This window comes from Emys orbicularis, chromosome 14 (assembly GCF_028017835.1).
Source record: "Emys orbicularis isolate rEmyOrb1 chromosome 14, rEmyOrb1.hap1, whole genome shotgun sequence".
Lineage (NCBI taxonomy): Eukaryota > Metazoa > Chordata > Testudines > Emydidae > Emys > Emys orbicularis.
Window position 1 is genome coordinate 3,018,587 of NC_088696.1, and position 16,282 is coordinate 3,034,868.

At 54.5% G+C, this 16,282-nt stretch overlaps 1 protein-coding gene across 1 annotated transcript in view; it reads right to left on the reverse strand.

The window, feature by feature from the left end:
- SNTB2 (syntrophin beta 2) overlaps nucleotides 1–16,282 on the reverse strand; it is a 46,691-nt gene that overhangs the window by 7,993 nt on the left and 22,416 nt on the right. Inside the window, exons 2-4 of the mRNA XM_065416677.1 lie at nucleotides 13,712–13,925; nucleotides 7,151–7,361; nucleotides 3,705–3,847 (exon numbers count right to left, since the gene is read on the reverse strand). Coding sequence (XP_065272749.1) covers nucleotides 3,705–3,847; nucleotides 7,151–7,361; nucleotides 13,712–13,925 — 568 coding nt within the window. The remainder of the gene's footprint in view (nucleotides 1–3,704; nucleotides 3,848–7,150; nucleotides 7,362–13,711; nucleotides 13,926–16,282) is intronic.

Below are 16,282 nucleotides of genomic sequence, written 5' to 3' on the forward strand. Positions count from 1 at the left end.
AGTGACCTGGGGAAGCCACATGCATGGGCCACACAACACTCGCCTTTCCCCAGTGCACACATCCAACATCCAGTCATGCGCCACATGGGGAAAACCCTGCACCAACCAGATCAGCCACTCCCAGCTTGATCCGCCGCCACCTCCCATCACACACAGCCGATGGACCCAGGGGCGCCTCAGAAATCTGTCCACCAGAGCAGCAGCCAGGCAGTGATGGAGAAGGTCAGAGCAGACTAGGGAGACATTGCTCCCAGGCTAAGTGAGGCATATTAGACACAGGAGCAGTGCCCAGGGGAGATGGGCAGTAACACAATTAACACGCTAGTTAAACTGTTCTCCCCTTACACGGGCAGCAGGCTGGCAAAGGCACACTCCTTAGTGCACAGGGCTGGGGGTTCTCCAGGCAGATGCACTAGAGAGATGCAGCTAGCTCCCCTCTGTCCTCTCAGCTGGTGCAGCCAAGGGCTGCCTGGAACCAGACAGCTGGAGCCCAGCTCTGTGGAGGGGACAGGTGACAAACTGAGCAGCCACATGGCACAATGGGCAAGATGCCCTGCATCTGCAGATGCCAAGAAGGGATCAGCCTGTTCCAGGAGGCCCCAAGCCAGATGTTATAGAAACACTCAGGCTAGAGGAATGTTTCCCTCCTATGGTTCTGGCTGCTGAAGACTTGGCAGGGAACATGAACTGATCCAGCGGCAGGACCTGCACACGCCCCTATGGGCGTCACAGGGAAGCTTGAGCAATGGATGTGAACACGACACCAAGGCACCACGGAGCCTGCTCAGGCAGGCCGAACCTTTTCTCTGGCAGCATGACAGCCCCTCCAGCTCCCAGCAAGGCTGGACTCAGGCTGCTAGCAAAGTAGCAAAGCCAGGAGGACTGGGAGACAGGGCTAGAAATGAAAAGGTAAGTAGCCAAGAGACCCCTCCCAGCACTCAAGAAGCCCAACGCAAGATGCATGCAGACATCTCACCATGCCGAGAGCCTGCAGCCCCTCCTATGTCAGTGGACCCCCGCTCTGATCACAGCAGCTGCGCTCCCTGCCCCAACAACAACTAAACACTCCTGTTTTGGAGGCTGTAATGGCTGTTTGAAATTCAGGCTTGTCAGCACACCATGCTCTGCTCCCTTTCACTTGCGGGACAGGTGGCAAGAGTGGGCCTGGGAGGAGAACACACATGCACCCTGCCCCATAGATCATCATGGAAGGAGTTAGCAGGGCAGTAATGACACCGAGGTCTCCACAGAGAAGGCTAAAGCTTGGCATGGACTCCAGCAGGAGCACACGCTTTCTGCAGATGCTGCCAGGCAGCCAAGACTGGTTTCACCAGTCCTTAGCTCACCAGCACCTCCCAGGGATACCCACGCTGGGCAGCCTGATTTCCAGGTGAGCATTAGCTGTTCATGGTATTCCAGTAGCCAGAGCTTCATGGTGGCCACCTTCGCCTCTTGGTCTGTGCTTGGGCCACAGGGCTGGGTTCTGTGTGGGACTGGAATGAACGCCATGGCAGGGCTGGGAGAGGCAAGGACTCATTCTCTCAGTGCTCAAAGCAGGAGTGCATCAGTTTACAGAAAGACTCTTACGCTGTAAGCAAACTCCTCAGGAGCTGGAATGTTTGCAGCTCCGTATTAGTGTTTGAGTGCCTACTGCTAAGTCTGTCTCATCCTTCAGCTTGAGCATTCCGTGTCATTTACGAATAACGTCACCGTCTTGCAGAATCCCTGAGAGTTTGAGATCCCTCTCCCCCACCAATGCCCAGTGCCTTGCTGGCTTACGGTTCCTGGGAGGGCTGGGCCGCACACGCTGGCTTATTACAGGGTTGCTCTGGGCTGCTGGCCACATTAAGAAAAAGAATCAGAGTTATGGGCCCAACAAGAGCAACTGGACGAAAGTGGCCTTTTACCAGGTGATTTATCAGAGGCCTGCATTGCTGTGTGAGCGAATGGGAGCCAAAACCCAAAGCCACTAGCGATGGTGGCTGAGAGGGATGGCCTGAGCACAGCTAGCCCTCCCCTGACTCTCCCACTTGCTACTACGAAGAGCAGCCCAGTCTCTGCTGATTTGCCAGAGAGGTAATGGCTACTGGCAGTCCTGCCACTGAGCAATGTTTGTGGGAGGGCTGCCTCGGCTACTCTGATTGGTACTCCCCCAGCTCTCGCTGGCCAATCACAAGAATGATTTGCAAACTGTGCAGGGCAAGTGCCAGTTTCCACCCATCACCCTTGGAATGCAAATCCAAACCCGACAGTTACTCTGCAGGTGGGACCCCTCGCAGAGCAGTGGGATTTGACCAGGTGGAGGTCGTCCTACACTAAGGAAATCCTGTCACTGCAATGGAAGGAAGTTCCAGGTTGCAGTCGAAAGGAAAAGCAGCCCAAGGCTTGGAGCAAGGTGGCCGACTGACTGATAACAGCTAGGGAAGTGACTGGGCTAGTATTTAAATGCTCACATCCTAGGGTCCTGGCCCACCAGCAGTGATGAGTGTGCACTGGCGCTCTCATCTCAGGCTCAGCACAGAAAGAAGCAGGGCTCTCACATGCCCCAGCTAGGGTTGCCAACCCACCCGGTTTCACTGGGAGTCTCCTGGAATCAGGCTCTATCTCCTAGAGGCTACTGAAGCCAAACTGGGAGATTTTAAGCCACTAAAAGACTGGCAGCACAGCGGGGCTAAGGCAGGCTCTCTGCCTGCCCTGGCCCGCACCACTCCCAGAAGCGGCCAGCACGTTCCTGAGGCCGCAGGGTGCGTGTGTGTCCGTCCGCTGCCCATGTCCCGAGCACCAACTCCGCAGCTCCCATTGGCCGGAAACTGCGGACAATGGGAGCTGCGGGGTCAGTGCCTGCAGGCAGGGGCAGTGTGCGGAGCCCCCTGGCCCCCCCAGGGGCTGCAGGGATATGCCAGCTGCTTATGGGAGCGTCACGGGGTCAGGGCGGGCAGGGAGCCTGCCTTAGACCCGCTGAGCCGCTGCCCAGGAGCTGCCTGAAGTAAGCACCGCCCAGCCGGTGCCCGCACCCCTCACCCTCTCCCGCACCCCAACCCCCTCCCGCACTCAAACTGCCTCCCCCAGCCCTTAGCCCCCTCCAGCACCCAAACTCCCTCCCAGAGCTTGCACCCCACATCCCCTCCTGCACCCCAATCCCCTGCCCCAGGCTCAGCCCGGAGCCCCCTCCCACACTCTGAACACCTCTGCCCCAGCCCAATGAAACTGAGTGAGGGCAGGGGAGAGCAAGCAACGGAGGGAGGAGGGCTGGAGTGAGAGGGTGGGGCCTCAGAGAAGGGGCAGGGCCAAGGAGCGGGGCAAGGGTGTTTGGGTTTGTGTGGTTAGACAGTTGGCAACCCTAGCAGGTGAGGAGCTGTTGAGAGGCCTATCAGCAGCAAAACAAGGAAGGACCCAAGCTATGTTATTCCAGCAATGCCCTGGCTGGAGCTGTGGGCTGAGGGAGCTGTGGGCTGAGGAAGCTGTGGTTTAGCGGACTGAAGACTGGGCAGAGGCCAGAGGTTTGATCCTAGCAGTCAGACTCACTGCATGACACTGGGGAAGTCACGTCCCAACTCTGTGCCTCAATTTCCCCTGAAAAGCTGCAGCTTTATAAAGTGCTTGGAGACTGGTGGGTGAAAAGCGCTAAGCGGGGAAGGCTTTCACTGTACGGGGTAGGGTTTAGGTCATCAAAGAAATGTCCTTCCAGGCAACTTGGATCTTACCTGGTAGCAACAAGAGGGTAGCTGTGGCAAGGTGATGCCCATGCGTCTCTTGTCCAGGGCATACAATCATAGAGCAGCAAGTCCTTCTCTGTCATAGCCATGAGGATGGGCCGCCACTGCTGCCTTCCTCCATCTAGTCTAGCCTGCAAGAAGGCGAGAGAGCTGTTAGCATGCAGTCCAGGAAGCAGTGTGTGCTGCCCGCCGGGGGCAAAGGATCCTCATTTGGGAGGATCTAAGATCTGCAGTCTGGGGCCAAAGGACATTCCTGAGTAGTGCATCTGTTAAGGAAGTCACAATGTGCCAGTGGCAGAGGGGAGAGGAGCCTGAGTAACAGAGCAGACGGGGCGATGCAGACTAAGGAAGGGAGTAGTGAGCCGAGTTCGGAGTTTTTCTACCCTCAGTTCCTGCCTCTCCCTCCCTCCCAGCAGCAGAGCCCAGTGCCTCTCCCTCTCCACGGGGCACACTGGGATCAGGCAATGTGCTGTAGGGCTCTTGTCTGACCCCATGTGGAATCAATCCATGACGCTTGTGCTCGCCTCCCCTCCCTGGGTGAGGCGATCTACTCGGAGAGATCAACAGCACTAGGGCAAAAAATAACCTGGAAAATTAACGAGAGTGGATTTCCCTTCACGCCTGGAGCCAGGCCCTGTCTGAAGCAAGCAGCATGTTGTTGTGCCATATGAATAACTTGGCTGTGGAGTGGCGCCCTAAGGAGCAGGCACCGAAGAGTCTAATCTGACTCTGGGTCAAGTGGGCTCTTTATTACTATGGTGTGGGAATGTGTTAACTCATCATCTGAGGAATGCCAGCAAGGCACTAATGGGCCCAGCCATCCGGGAGATCCCATGCCAGGGACGGCCACAGCTCAGCTCTTATCAGGCCAAGAAAACACTTACAAGGTCAAGGATAAACTGTAGCTTTGGGATCAGCAAATTCACGGAAGGGAAAGTCTGGGACTATAGTTCTAACTCCTCGGTGACTGGGCAAATCCCATGGTCGAGGGCTCATGCTGCGTGGGCATCAGACTGACACTCAGAACCTGCCGCGCAGATCCCTCCCCGGGCCACCGCTAGATGCGGTCAGTCAGTCCTGATCACACAGCAGCTGGGAGAGCTCAGGCCTTTCGACGGGATTCACCACCCCAGTGGAAAGCCGCGCAGGGTGAGCACTGGCTTCCACCCACTCAGACTATGACCCATCACATGAGGGCAGGGAACAGGACAGGAGCACAGCCCAGAGGGTATAAGCCCAGCTTGCTGTGAACCTGGCCAGCCCTCTCTGGGCTCCTGAGGTGGAACGCAAAGTGCTTCACAAATGCTTCTGGAGTCACAGACTCCTCTGGTAAAGCCATCCCAGCGTTCCAGGTGTGGGGACCACGGGCAGCCACAGTGCCTCCTGCAGCAGTGGGACAGTGAGCACAATCGACCCCGACCTGATGTTCCAACTAATTCCTTGTTGTCACAGCAACACTTCGCAGGACACAGTCCCACTGGCCCGTGGGGGATCATCCCATTGGAATAGTGTTCTGCCCCGTGTGGAGAGAGGCCTACCTTCCTTTAGCTGTTAAAATGCTCACCTGCCTGAATACCTTGTGGGAGGCTGTTCCCATTGCTGGGTTTTCTGCACTGCTGCACAACGTACAGCCCTTTAACTCTGCAAGGTTGTGGTTTTCATACTGCACACAGGAGGAGTGCATTGCTTGAGAATATTTACAACAGAAATTAACCTTTGCAAACCCTGGGAGTTAGGTCAACATGACCCCTACGTCAGACTGGGAAGTGGAGGCAGAAAGTCACTGACTTGCCCAAAGCCATGGTCTGTGGCAGATTCCAGACCTAACTCTTGGCCATGTGCTTTAGCCACTAGCCCACGTGTCCAACAGCTGACATCAAGTGACTGGCTTAAATACACAGGACATTCCGCCCCCACAGACTCTCCTTTGTCTCCTCTTATCTGCAGAAACAAACGCTCCAGGCCACTCTGAAGAGGATCTAGGAAGCTTGGAGCTGCCAAAGGTTTAACATCTTTAACTGGAAACTGAACACAGCCCTGGGAAGGAAGTGCAGGCTCCGTGAAACGTGAGGGGGTTTCATGTTCACAATGGTTCAACACGTAGCTTTGCTGGCATTAGTTTCAGGGCCCAGCTGCACAGCAAAATAGTTGTGTGCCTGGCTGAGCACCAGGTTATGGGACCTCAAGAAAAGTCCATGGACTTCACAAGATTGAACCCGAACTGTCCCTCCCAATGACCTGTGAGGAATGGCCTCTGCTTTACCAGGTCTTCCTACCCACAACAACGCTTTGCTTTGCATAGCGCCTGGTACCCAAGGATCTCAAAGCACTTCAGTATAAGCAAGTTACTTTTCCTAGCTCCAAGGAGGGTTCTCAACTCCTTTACTAGATGGACAGAGTGGTCGATTTGCCACAGCCACGTGACTCGGTGACAAGGCTGTGCACAGACCCCCAGGTCTCTGCTTTAACCATCTTTCATCCCCATTAAGATTATGGCATTGCCACCCCTTTCCTGCCAGTCTAGTTACCCAAGGGATGCATGCACAATGGTGCACAGATACCCAAGCATCAGGAGCTAGAAAGCTCTGCCAGCCTAGGATCAAGTGTGAAATTGGCACTTGGAGCATGAACTCCCACCTAAAAAGGAGGCGTTTTATTGCACGTTGAGGGCAGTAAGACAACTGCATATGCATAGCGCCTTTAAATAAAGAGGAAGAGCACCAGGTGAGGTTTTGACTAAAGGGGAAATGAATTATTGAGGGAAGGAGAGAGGACAGACACTCAGATGGGAAATTCTGGAGCCTTGTGTGCATGCAAAGCTGCTGACTGAAGCACCATCCTAGTGCTGCTAGGAATGAGATCAGGCTTGCACTGACACTGCTGAGAATCAGAACAAACCCTGCACACAACCCGTCCACAACAGGCATGGGAAGCCTGTGAGGAGGTTACAGCCCTGTCTACAACAGGCAAACACTACTACAGCACATGCCCCTGCAAGGTCGGTAGGGGCCACACCTCCAGAGGAGAGGAGGGTTACCGGAGCTGTGGCCTGCCGGGCAGAGATGAAAGCCGTCTCTGAAACATTAATTGGGTCAGGATGTTTTTAGGTAGAAGTTACATTTTCAAAACTGGATTGGCACAAATCCCTCCCTGGACAGGTCTCTTCCACAGCTCCGGCTGCCATTGGATTCCATTATTGAGCTGGCTTCTAGGCTCACAGTAGTAAGTGGAGAAAGGAGAACTGAAAACACACGAGCCACTACCAAAGTGCTGTAATCTCTGCAGTGCTGACCTTCTCCCTGCCTGCCAATGAAAGCTAATCTCTTCACAGCTACACCTTAGGCAGAGTGCTAGACTGCACTGCTACCACACCTGTAAAAATGAGTTCTACCCAAATAAGGTCAAGACAGCAGGGGCCCTCCATCTCTGCATACCTGTTCCGCCAGCCAAGCGATGTGTTTGACCTCCTTGCTACTTCCTGTGGCATTGTTGGCACCTAGCATGGCATTGAGTTCAGCCAGCACCTGAGGGAGGAGGGCCATGATGTTGGTGTGGATGGCCGTGAACCAGGAGTGTGCTGTCGCTGTGTCTTTGCACCGCAGGATCAGGGTGTTTCTGCTGTCTGGTGAGTGCAGCTCTATCAACCTGAATAGGAAGAGAGAGAGCTAGGCTGAGAAGTGCAGCCGGGCTAAGGCAGAGGGGGAACGCGGAAGCCCTGCAGCAGACACACCCTACATCAATGGGGTTTGGCGCCCCAAGAAAAGTACACATGAAACGCTCAAATGAACCCTTAGCCCTTTGGTGTCTGCTAGGGAGAGCCCCTGGCTGGGGTCATCTACGAGCAGCCCAGGCAGCGCTCACATAGACTTCACCACAGGGATGGAGGGTAGGGCAAAGTTGGCTCTGTGGCAGGATGGAATTCCAGTGCTGCGTGGCAGAACACGGTCTGGAAACTCATCTGTCCAGGTGCTTATGAGACCCGCAGCCCCGGAGGCGGTGACGATCCCCGCTCTGCTAGGGCAGGGGGATGCCTCGTGAATCATCCTCTCCCTCAGCTGGCTGAGAAGCTGTGCCACTGATTAAAAGATTACAGAGCTTTCTAATCTTAGCTGTCAGGCAGCCCTGCCAGGAGCTGATGCAACATCTGAGAGCTCAGGAAGTAAGCGAGCACTGGCCCAGCGCTTGCCGGCACTCCGAGGGTTTTGGGGGCAGCAAGGGCTCCCAGGTTCCTGCAGGAACCTTCCTGCGGCAGCTCAGCATCCCTCCGAGCAGCGGGGGTGCCCAGCCCAGATCCCTGCCTGGCTTCTCACCCAATTGCTCAGGCACAGGCTATTAGAGAGACGGATACTAAAGGGCGAGCTGGCATCTCTTCCCTCCCTGGAATGCAGATGCAGCACACAGGCTTCTCACCTCCTCTGCCCTTCAATCAGTAGCTACAGAACCCAGAACAGACTAGCCCAGCCAAACTGCTGCAGACACATCTGCTCCTTATGATGCCTAAGTCAGGACGTGATGGGAGCGCTCTGAAAGCCAACAATTCCCACCATCAGTTAAAGCTGACGGTCCTTTCTCCACAGTTACCTTCTTGGATCTGGGGATGCGTGCATAGTACAGAGCGGCTATTAATTAGACTGCTGGCAAATCAGGAGCCCAGCTGGACTCAGGGGGCAATCACCTGTTGACAAGCAGCTACAGGGATGAGATTGTAACCGCGAAACGTCTGAGATGGGCTATTAAGTGGAATGGAAGTTGTACAAATGCCACCCAAAGGCAAGCTGCCTACCATCCTCTTAGCACAACAGAGAAGCAGGCGTGAAACCACAGAACACGTAGAAACGAGTCCATGTACTTAAAAGTACATTGGGGCTGGCTAGCTTTGAGACAGGAGCGTGTGCACCGCTCCTCGCGGGAAGCCACCAGCGTGCACAGTCAGTGCAGAATCCTGCTGCAGAACTCCGGAGAGGCAGCAGATACAGCGTGACAAAAGCCTTTTGCAGCGGCAGCTTATTTCCACCTGGATGAGCGGGGGTTGTGTAATTGGATTTGCATTCTCCAAACACAGGCTAAATGCAGTTCACTCTGATCCTGATGGGAACCCCAGGACAACTCTCTGCCCTTCCCACTTGCCTGTGCTGCAGGACCCTACACAGGGAATTGGTGCTGCCTTTGTCTAGGTCCAGAGCACAGCTCAGACCTCTGGTCACACAGCTCCTCAGAGGCTCACCTCCTTATCAAGTCCTGGGAGACGGGGAGACTTTGCGCTTGAGGCGGGCTGGAAAGTTCTACGTGCCAGGGTGCTGCTGGCCTGGGAACCCAGGGGTACAGACTGGCTTAGTAACCAGCAGCACTATGCAGTGAATTGTGAATGGTAGCAGGAAGCCCATGATCTCAGCACACATCGCTATGGCGCTAGCCCAGGGACAATCCTGGCCCAAGCCCTTTATGAACTGCTGCTACTTTTAACGCTTTCTTGGTACCAGGCCGCAGCTTTGGGGAATGCTCCAGTGCTGGAAATTCAGTCTTGCAAGGACACAGAAGCAGCACAGCAGATCCAGACACTCGGGGTCCACCACACTGCAATAAAAGACCTGTGGCCCAGCCATGGATGGCCCAGGTCAGCTGACTATGGCTTGTGGGGCTAAAAATTGCAGTCTAGATGGTTGGGCTCAGGCTGGAGGCCAGGCTCTGAGACCCGCCCCCCACATGGGGTCTCAGTGTCTACACTGCAGTTCTTAGTGCCACAGCCTGAGCCCCACGAGCCAGAGTCAATTGCCCCAGGGTCTGGGACTCTGCGCCACGGGTTCTTGATTGAAGTGTAGACGTACCCTTGGACTACACTCCTCATCCCACACAAGCTACAGGGGAGGCATTTCGAGCCCTCCAGGTCAGCAGTGTGCATGTCAGAGCTCACTTGGCTTTCCACAGCTACGCAGACTGGGTTGCTTGCTGGCTCTCCAAGGACAGACAAAGCCATCATTACGCTCTTGGCCACTGTTATTTACACTGACACTGCATTCTCTCCCAGCTCCAGTATCCCACTCCCATTCTCGGCACTGGTGCCAGTGCCAAGGGGCTTTGGATAGCTCAGCCCCATGAAAACCTCCCAGCATTAGGACATGGTGCTGAAAATGCCTGTGCAGAGCCTGCACAAGCACCTATGCTGGCACGAACTCCAGCAGTGCTGGAAAGGGTGGCTCACCTTACACCAGCACGTTAGCCTCGGGAGTGCGTATTGCGCTGTGGACGCGGTCTCTCCCAGTTGAGAACAAATACTGTTCTGAGTTCAGGACATACGAGCAGTTAGCTCTTACTCGCCCATGTACATTTCTGGCAATTTAATTCCATGGGCATTCTAAAGAGACACTGTTTTCCTGCCCCTCCCCCCCCGTCATGTTAGTACTGAAGCCATTACGGCTCTTTCACATGTCCACCCACCAACGCACAAGCGTGCCAAGTTGTGCAGCTTAAAGCAAAGGGGCAGACGACTCGGCAGAGATGGCGTTACATTCCCCACCACCTAGTTAAGAGGAGTCTGCAAGGGAGATACTGCCCTGTTCAGAAAGGGACGCGCAGGCCGGAAACCTTAGTCGTTTCCATCGTGGACCAACTCTGTGCCAGGACAGAGATGCTGGTGGGGCAAAGGTACCAAGTCAAACTATTCCTGGCCAAGATCTTCTCATGGGAGCATTGAGGGAGAGTCCTGCAAAAGGCAGCCTGCATGCTGCAAAAACCCTGTAGCTTGGCCATGACTGTTCCCAAGAGCTGAGTGGGAGGCAGCCTCCCAGCAGGGATGTGTGGGCAGCATGGGACGGTGAAGCGACACCACCTTGGAAACTGGTCCTGCAATAAGTGTCAGACCTGCTTGGCCCAGGAGATCAGGTAATCGGCCCTACACAACCGGGGCAGCACAACCCCCTGAAGATTAAGTACTTTCTAGCTATAGCAACTTCCCCATCAGTGAGAGCCTGACAGCATTTCCCTGGTCCCTAGCACCCAGGGGAGGGCTTTGCATAGGTAATGACAGATACAGGGAAAACAAGGGGAAGTGATTAGTGTCATTTCCTCCCTCTAATGACAAACCCGACTCTCAGAGCTCAGCAATGCAACCCCACTCTGCATGGCAGGGCCCAGCCACCGCCTGGGCAAATGGGGAATCAGTTCAAATGCTCAGCAACACACTGAGAGGAGAAGCAAGTTCCAAGCAGCAAGTTTCCTGCAGCAGAGCGCAGTTTGGAACATCACTGCTTACCCAGTACTGCCAACCAATGCTGCTCATTTGCCCCGTCTCCATGCCAGAGCCTGCTCACACAGGCCACGCCAATCTGGCTCCAGAGGCCTCATCTGTTTTTACAGAATTTAACCTTTCCTTTTAACGAAGCCCAGGTGGTTGAGGAAATCTTTCCAGATGCACCCAACAGAATCTGCAGGGGTGAACTACAGGTCCAAGGGCCAGTTCAACAGGTTAACTCTGAACCCTGATAAGTACTGGACAGATACACAGTTGTCAACACTCTTTTCAACAGGAAAGTGCAGCTGCTCTGGGACCATTGACTAGGTGTGACATTCCAACTCTGCCCCCGGCTGGACATAGGATACAGCCACTTGGCAGGTACAAAGAAGAGGTGGCAAGGGCAGAGAATGAAAATAAGCACAACCAAGATTCCCCCTCCCCCCCCCCCCCTCCCCGGACACACATGCACCCAACAGGATCACTAATAGCCTCTAACTGCCCCCAACCACCACTCATTGGCAGGATTACACGCAATACCGCCCCCACCTGGCAGGTGTGTGACAGGGCAGACGGGTGCTACCAGAGCAGGGGAAGGCCTGGGTGAGATTCAGCCCAAATCCATCTGAACTCTGTTTTAGAAGAAAGTTAAACTGCCAGAAAGGCAATTTAGATGTGGGGGTTTGCATCCTTCCCTGAGCTGGAGCCTTCTACCCCAGGAGGACAGCAAAATACAAACACTGCCTGTCCCACGCGGCAGCCAGCCAGCTGGGGGGAGGAGGGGCGCTGAGTGGAGAGACCTGGTTGGTAGCCAAACCACTGAGAATTTCCTGCAAGCTGCAGTTATGATTTGATGAGTGAATCAGGAGATTGGCCTGAGGCGCAGCTGTTCCCACCCTAAGTCTCCTTTAGTCCATCTTCTGCTGCTTAGCTGAAGCTCGAGCATCGTCTCCAGAGCCGATCCCGGGGACACGGATCAGCAGAGGAACTGCCATTTCCGCTGGAGTGTGCGTGTGGCGCAAGGCCAGGTATCTTCTCCATGGAAAGAGTTCAACACGCAGATTAGCCAAACATCCTGTGGACACCCAGCCAGCCAGCACCTCCCAAAAGGCACCAGGAGAGGACACTTTGTCTTCAACCAGACGCTAAACACGCAGGCGTTACACGTAACCTGGCTGCAAGCAGAGACACAGCTGAACTAGATGGATCACAACCCTGCTTCTCCAGACGCATCTCTGCTGTGACTGCGAACGAGCAGCAGTGGGATCTGCAGCATCTATCTGCACAGATGGCCCCTGTGGCCATGGACCTCGCTGCTCCCCTCACCTTCCCGCCCCATGTGTGTCAGGCGCTGGGTCATTCAGCTCCACAGGCCTCCCTGTGGGTGTACAGCACCTGGCACAACGGAGCCCTGTGTTCGGGACCCTGGGTGCAAGTTAATACAGCCAAAGGAGGAGCCTTGCACTTGTATATCACCTTTGACTCAATCCACTTGGGTCACGTGAACTAGTTAAGGCTCCCAACTCCCACTTTGTGGCAGATAAGGAATAACCACACCCACCTATGAAACAGCTACTTCCGGGGTGGAACGCAGGCTCCTCACTGAACGCTTTGGGGCAGGAAGTCAACACTGCCAGATCCTCCTGCAACTGCCGGGGGGGACTTATGTGAAATAATGACCCCTTTATAGCACCTTCCAGCTGAAGAGCTCAGCTCTCCAAAACTGGGCCGGTTAACCCTCACATCACCCTGCAAGTGTAGGAGGGTAAGAACTGGCCCAGGGAAGTGACGTGACTGTGCCAGGTCAGAGGAGTCTGAGCTGCAGGCAGCGTTAGAATGCAGGTCTCCTGACTCCTAGCTCTATCCTCTACCCAGGCAGGATCAGCACCCCTTGAGGTGAAGTTACCTGGCCGAGAACGAACCAGCGGCAGGGTTACCACCTCGAATGTCGGGAAGTACAAACAGTCAGGCCACCAGCTTCACAGCTCACTCAAGGCAGCATCAGCCCCTCTTGTAGAAAGCCCCATTGCTGCTGCCACAAAGTCAGCTGCAAAGGCATTCGCACTGCTGGGGGACCCAGCGCAGACCTGACTCCCACCTGTTCATCACAGTGATAAGCAGAACAGCTCCCCCCACCTGCCTGAAGGAACAAACCCATGCCATTGGATCTCTCACACCTAAGGGGGCCTACAAGGGAAGAGAAACATCTGTGCCCTTTCCTGACATACAGCCAAAGTCTGGTGTGTTTTTCCTGGTTGGTTTTGTATCAGGAATGCAGGTGTCTCATATCTGCCTTTGTTTGCTGGAGGATTCAAAACAAATAGATCTAGCAGGACTTTGACATCACAAGGGCTTGCAAGTGGTGGGGGGGGCGGATTCAAACCCTGTTTGTCTTTGTAAGCACCCATTTAACTCCAGCTCCTATGGGCACCTGGGAGAAAAGAGTCTCAAAGACTCAGACACTCCTACCCCCATAACTAGGGCCTGGGACACTCCTGCAGTTCTCTGGCCTCCCAAGAGCCCTCCAGGAAAACATGAGGCTCCACATTCCTGACATTCAGATAGAAGCCAAGCAGAAAAAGCAGCTTTTTAAAAGTCTTCCAGACTCCTTTACACATTGCAAAGCAGCCAAAAAGGGATCATTTCTCACCTTGCATGTCCCGCCAGCCTGTGTCAACACTCCTCCCTGCACCCAAAATGCCAGGCAGATAGGCCCAGAGCAGCCTGCTACACGCCAAGGCCTCTGTCTCCCTAGGCTCCAGCTCACCTGTTCTCCAGGTCCGGCATGCTCAAGTTCCTGGCGGCGAAGCACATTTTCAGAGGGATCACCTTCCTGTCTTTGGTGCCATTGTAGTGCTTCGGGGAGCCGGAGTCCTCACTGCCACTCAGGCTCGGTGACTGGGGAGCTGCCCCGTCCCACGGGAGGTCTGACACCAGCGACGGCTTCTTAATGTAGGGAGTCACTTCCCGCATGAACTTCACTAAGAACAGAGGTGGGAGAGGAGAGTGTTAGCACCTGAGCTGCCTCAGGAGGGGTGCACAAAACACTGCATGCACCTGCCCAGAAAGGTAAGGCAGCACCTGCAGATCTGTGCAGCCCAGGGCAATGTGCCGACTCCCCCACCAGCAGGGAGCAGTGGTCTGCACTCACTGTGAGGGCAGTGCCTGCCAGTGGGGGGAGGGGGGACACACACACTAAACAGGCCTCAGAGCATGGTCTCCTGCGAGGACCAGAAGTCGGCTGCTAGGGATCTAGCTTAGACTTAGAAGAGTTAGTTGCTCCCACCTTCCAGTGAGGACAGGTGAGTGAACCTGCCCAGCTAGCCCCTCATATGGATGCGTGCAAGCTTTTGCCCCTCTTCTCTGCAGGTCGGAGGGGGGGCACTTGCCTGAACTGTCCTAGGAGGATGTAGTGTCACACCCCCATTTGTCGACAAGCTCTCAGCTGTCTGGCAGCAGGATGGGAAATGGTAAACACATTTATACACTATTTCCACAGGGGGAGGGTTCCTCAGGACTGTGGGTGACAGGAAGCTGGTCTCTAGGCATGCTGTGAGGACAGGAAAGGACTTGCTTGTCTTAGATGGAATCAGACTGCTGCTGCCTCTGCAAATACAGTCCTAGTGCTCTGCTCTCCCCACTCATGGCCTCAGGGGGAGCGGGGTGGGTCTCAGGGCTATGTCAGCAATGGTCTCTGGATAGTGAAGCCAGAGGGTTACCAGACACAGAAGGTGTTTTATGGACACTTCCAACTCCTCCTTCCCTTGGTCATTCTGCCTGCACACGTTTGCCAGAGATGAGGGATGGCCCACTGGTTCAGTTCCCTGCTCTGCCACAGACTCCCTGTGAGACCTTGGGCACGTCACTTAGCCTCAGCTCCCCAGCGGTACAGTGGGGATAACTGCCCTGCCTCACAGGGTGCATGAGGAGAGAGACAGGAAAGACTGAGATACTCAGATACTACGGTGATGGGGACCGTGTCAGTACCCTAGAGACAGATCAGGACACTTCTAGAATAGATCCTCCAGCAGGCACATGCTACAGCCTGGATGCTTAGTGACATCTCCATCAGCTACAGCACTGATCAACGAGGTGGTACTGCCATTACCTGACCTCACCAGCTGGAATACTAGTTCAGAGTGAAGCTAGGCACCAGCCAGCTCCTAGACAAGCGATCCAGGAACACACACAGGGGCTCTGAGATGTGGGTTCTAACCCTGACTTGCTGTGACCCCTCAGGTAAGTCACTTACCCTCTGAGCTCCAGTCTTCCATATGTAAAATGGAAGCAGTTCCCTAAGTGCTACAGTACAAAGAATTACAGCCTGACTGAGATAGGCTAGAACTTGGGAGTTTGCTAGAGGAGTGAGGGTTGGGGTCATTGGCTCTCCATACCATCCAGATGGGAGCTTCCCGAGTGGCACCCAAAGGAGGAACTCTTCATGGCTCACAGAGTGGGAGAGGCTCCTAAACACTTGTGCACGGGTGAAGAAGCTCCCATCTGGCTGCCGCAGGGTTCCCCAAGCTCTGTAAGAGGAGCTGTGCACTTACGAACCCCACACATGCCTAAAGGAAGAAACTTTAGCTGCTTTAAGGTGCAAAGCTTCCCCTGAAGGCACCTATTCTAATCCATGAAAGTTCTAACACTTAACGGCACCTGCACCAGTCCTCATCCAGACCAATAGATTAGCGTGTCATACACTTACAGCTTGTATAGGGAGAGTGCACTGCACACATGAGGTGCTCCTGGCAGCCCCCCCCAATCTTCCCAGATGCCACCCTCACATCTCCCTCTATTGTAGGGACTTATGCATTCTCCCACTGCCAGGAGTTGTGCACTCCCCATTCTCCCACCCCCAAACCAGAATCCCCCCATTCTGTACCCTGTGGTTGTTATTTGTCTGGGTGTCCATAAGTTAGTTTCTCTTGGGAGGACAAGAAGGGCTCTCCTTACGCTTGAAGGCCATCATCCAGTTGTTTGATCCATAGACAATTGCAGAGGTGCTTGAAGCTAAACAAAGGACAGGGGCTCCATATACTCCCCATTTCCCCCCTTTCCGTTTTCTGATTTTCCCTGCAATCAATAGGGTTCTGGCCACGGCTGGCTGGAACATTCCCTGCAATTTTGGAATTGATTGGCTGAAGCGTTCAAAAGTTACCACCCCGCAGACCGACAGAACCAGAGTGAATGGCCGCACAAGCCCAGCCAACCAGAACAAGTTTGAGTTTCCCCTCAGAGTTCTGAGTAGGAAACTTCTCAAGAAATTAATCAGCTCAGTTTTGGACCCCTCATGTCACCCAACCCTCTTTTCCAATTTGCCTCACAGGATTCCTAGGAG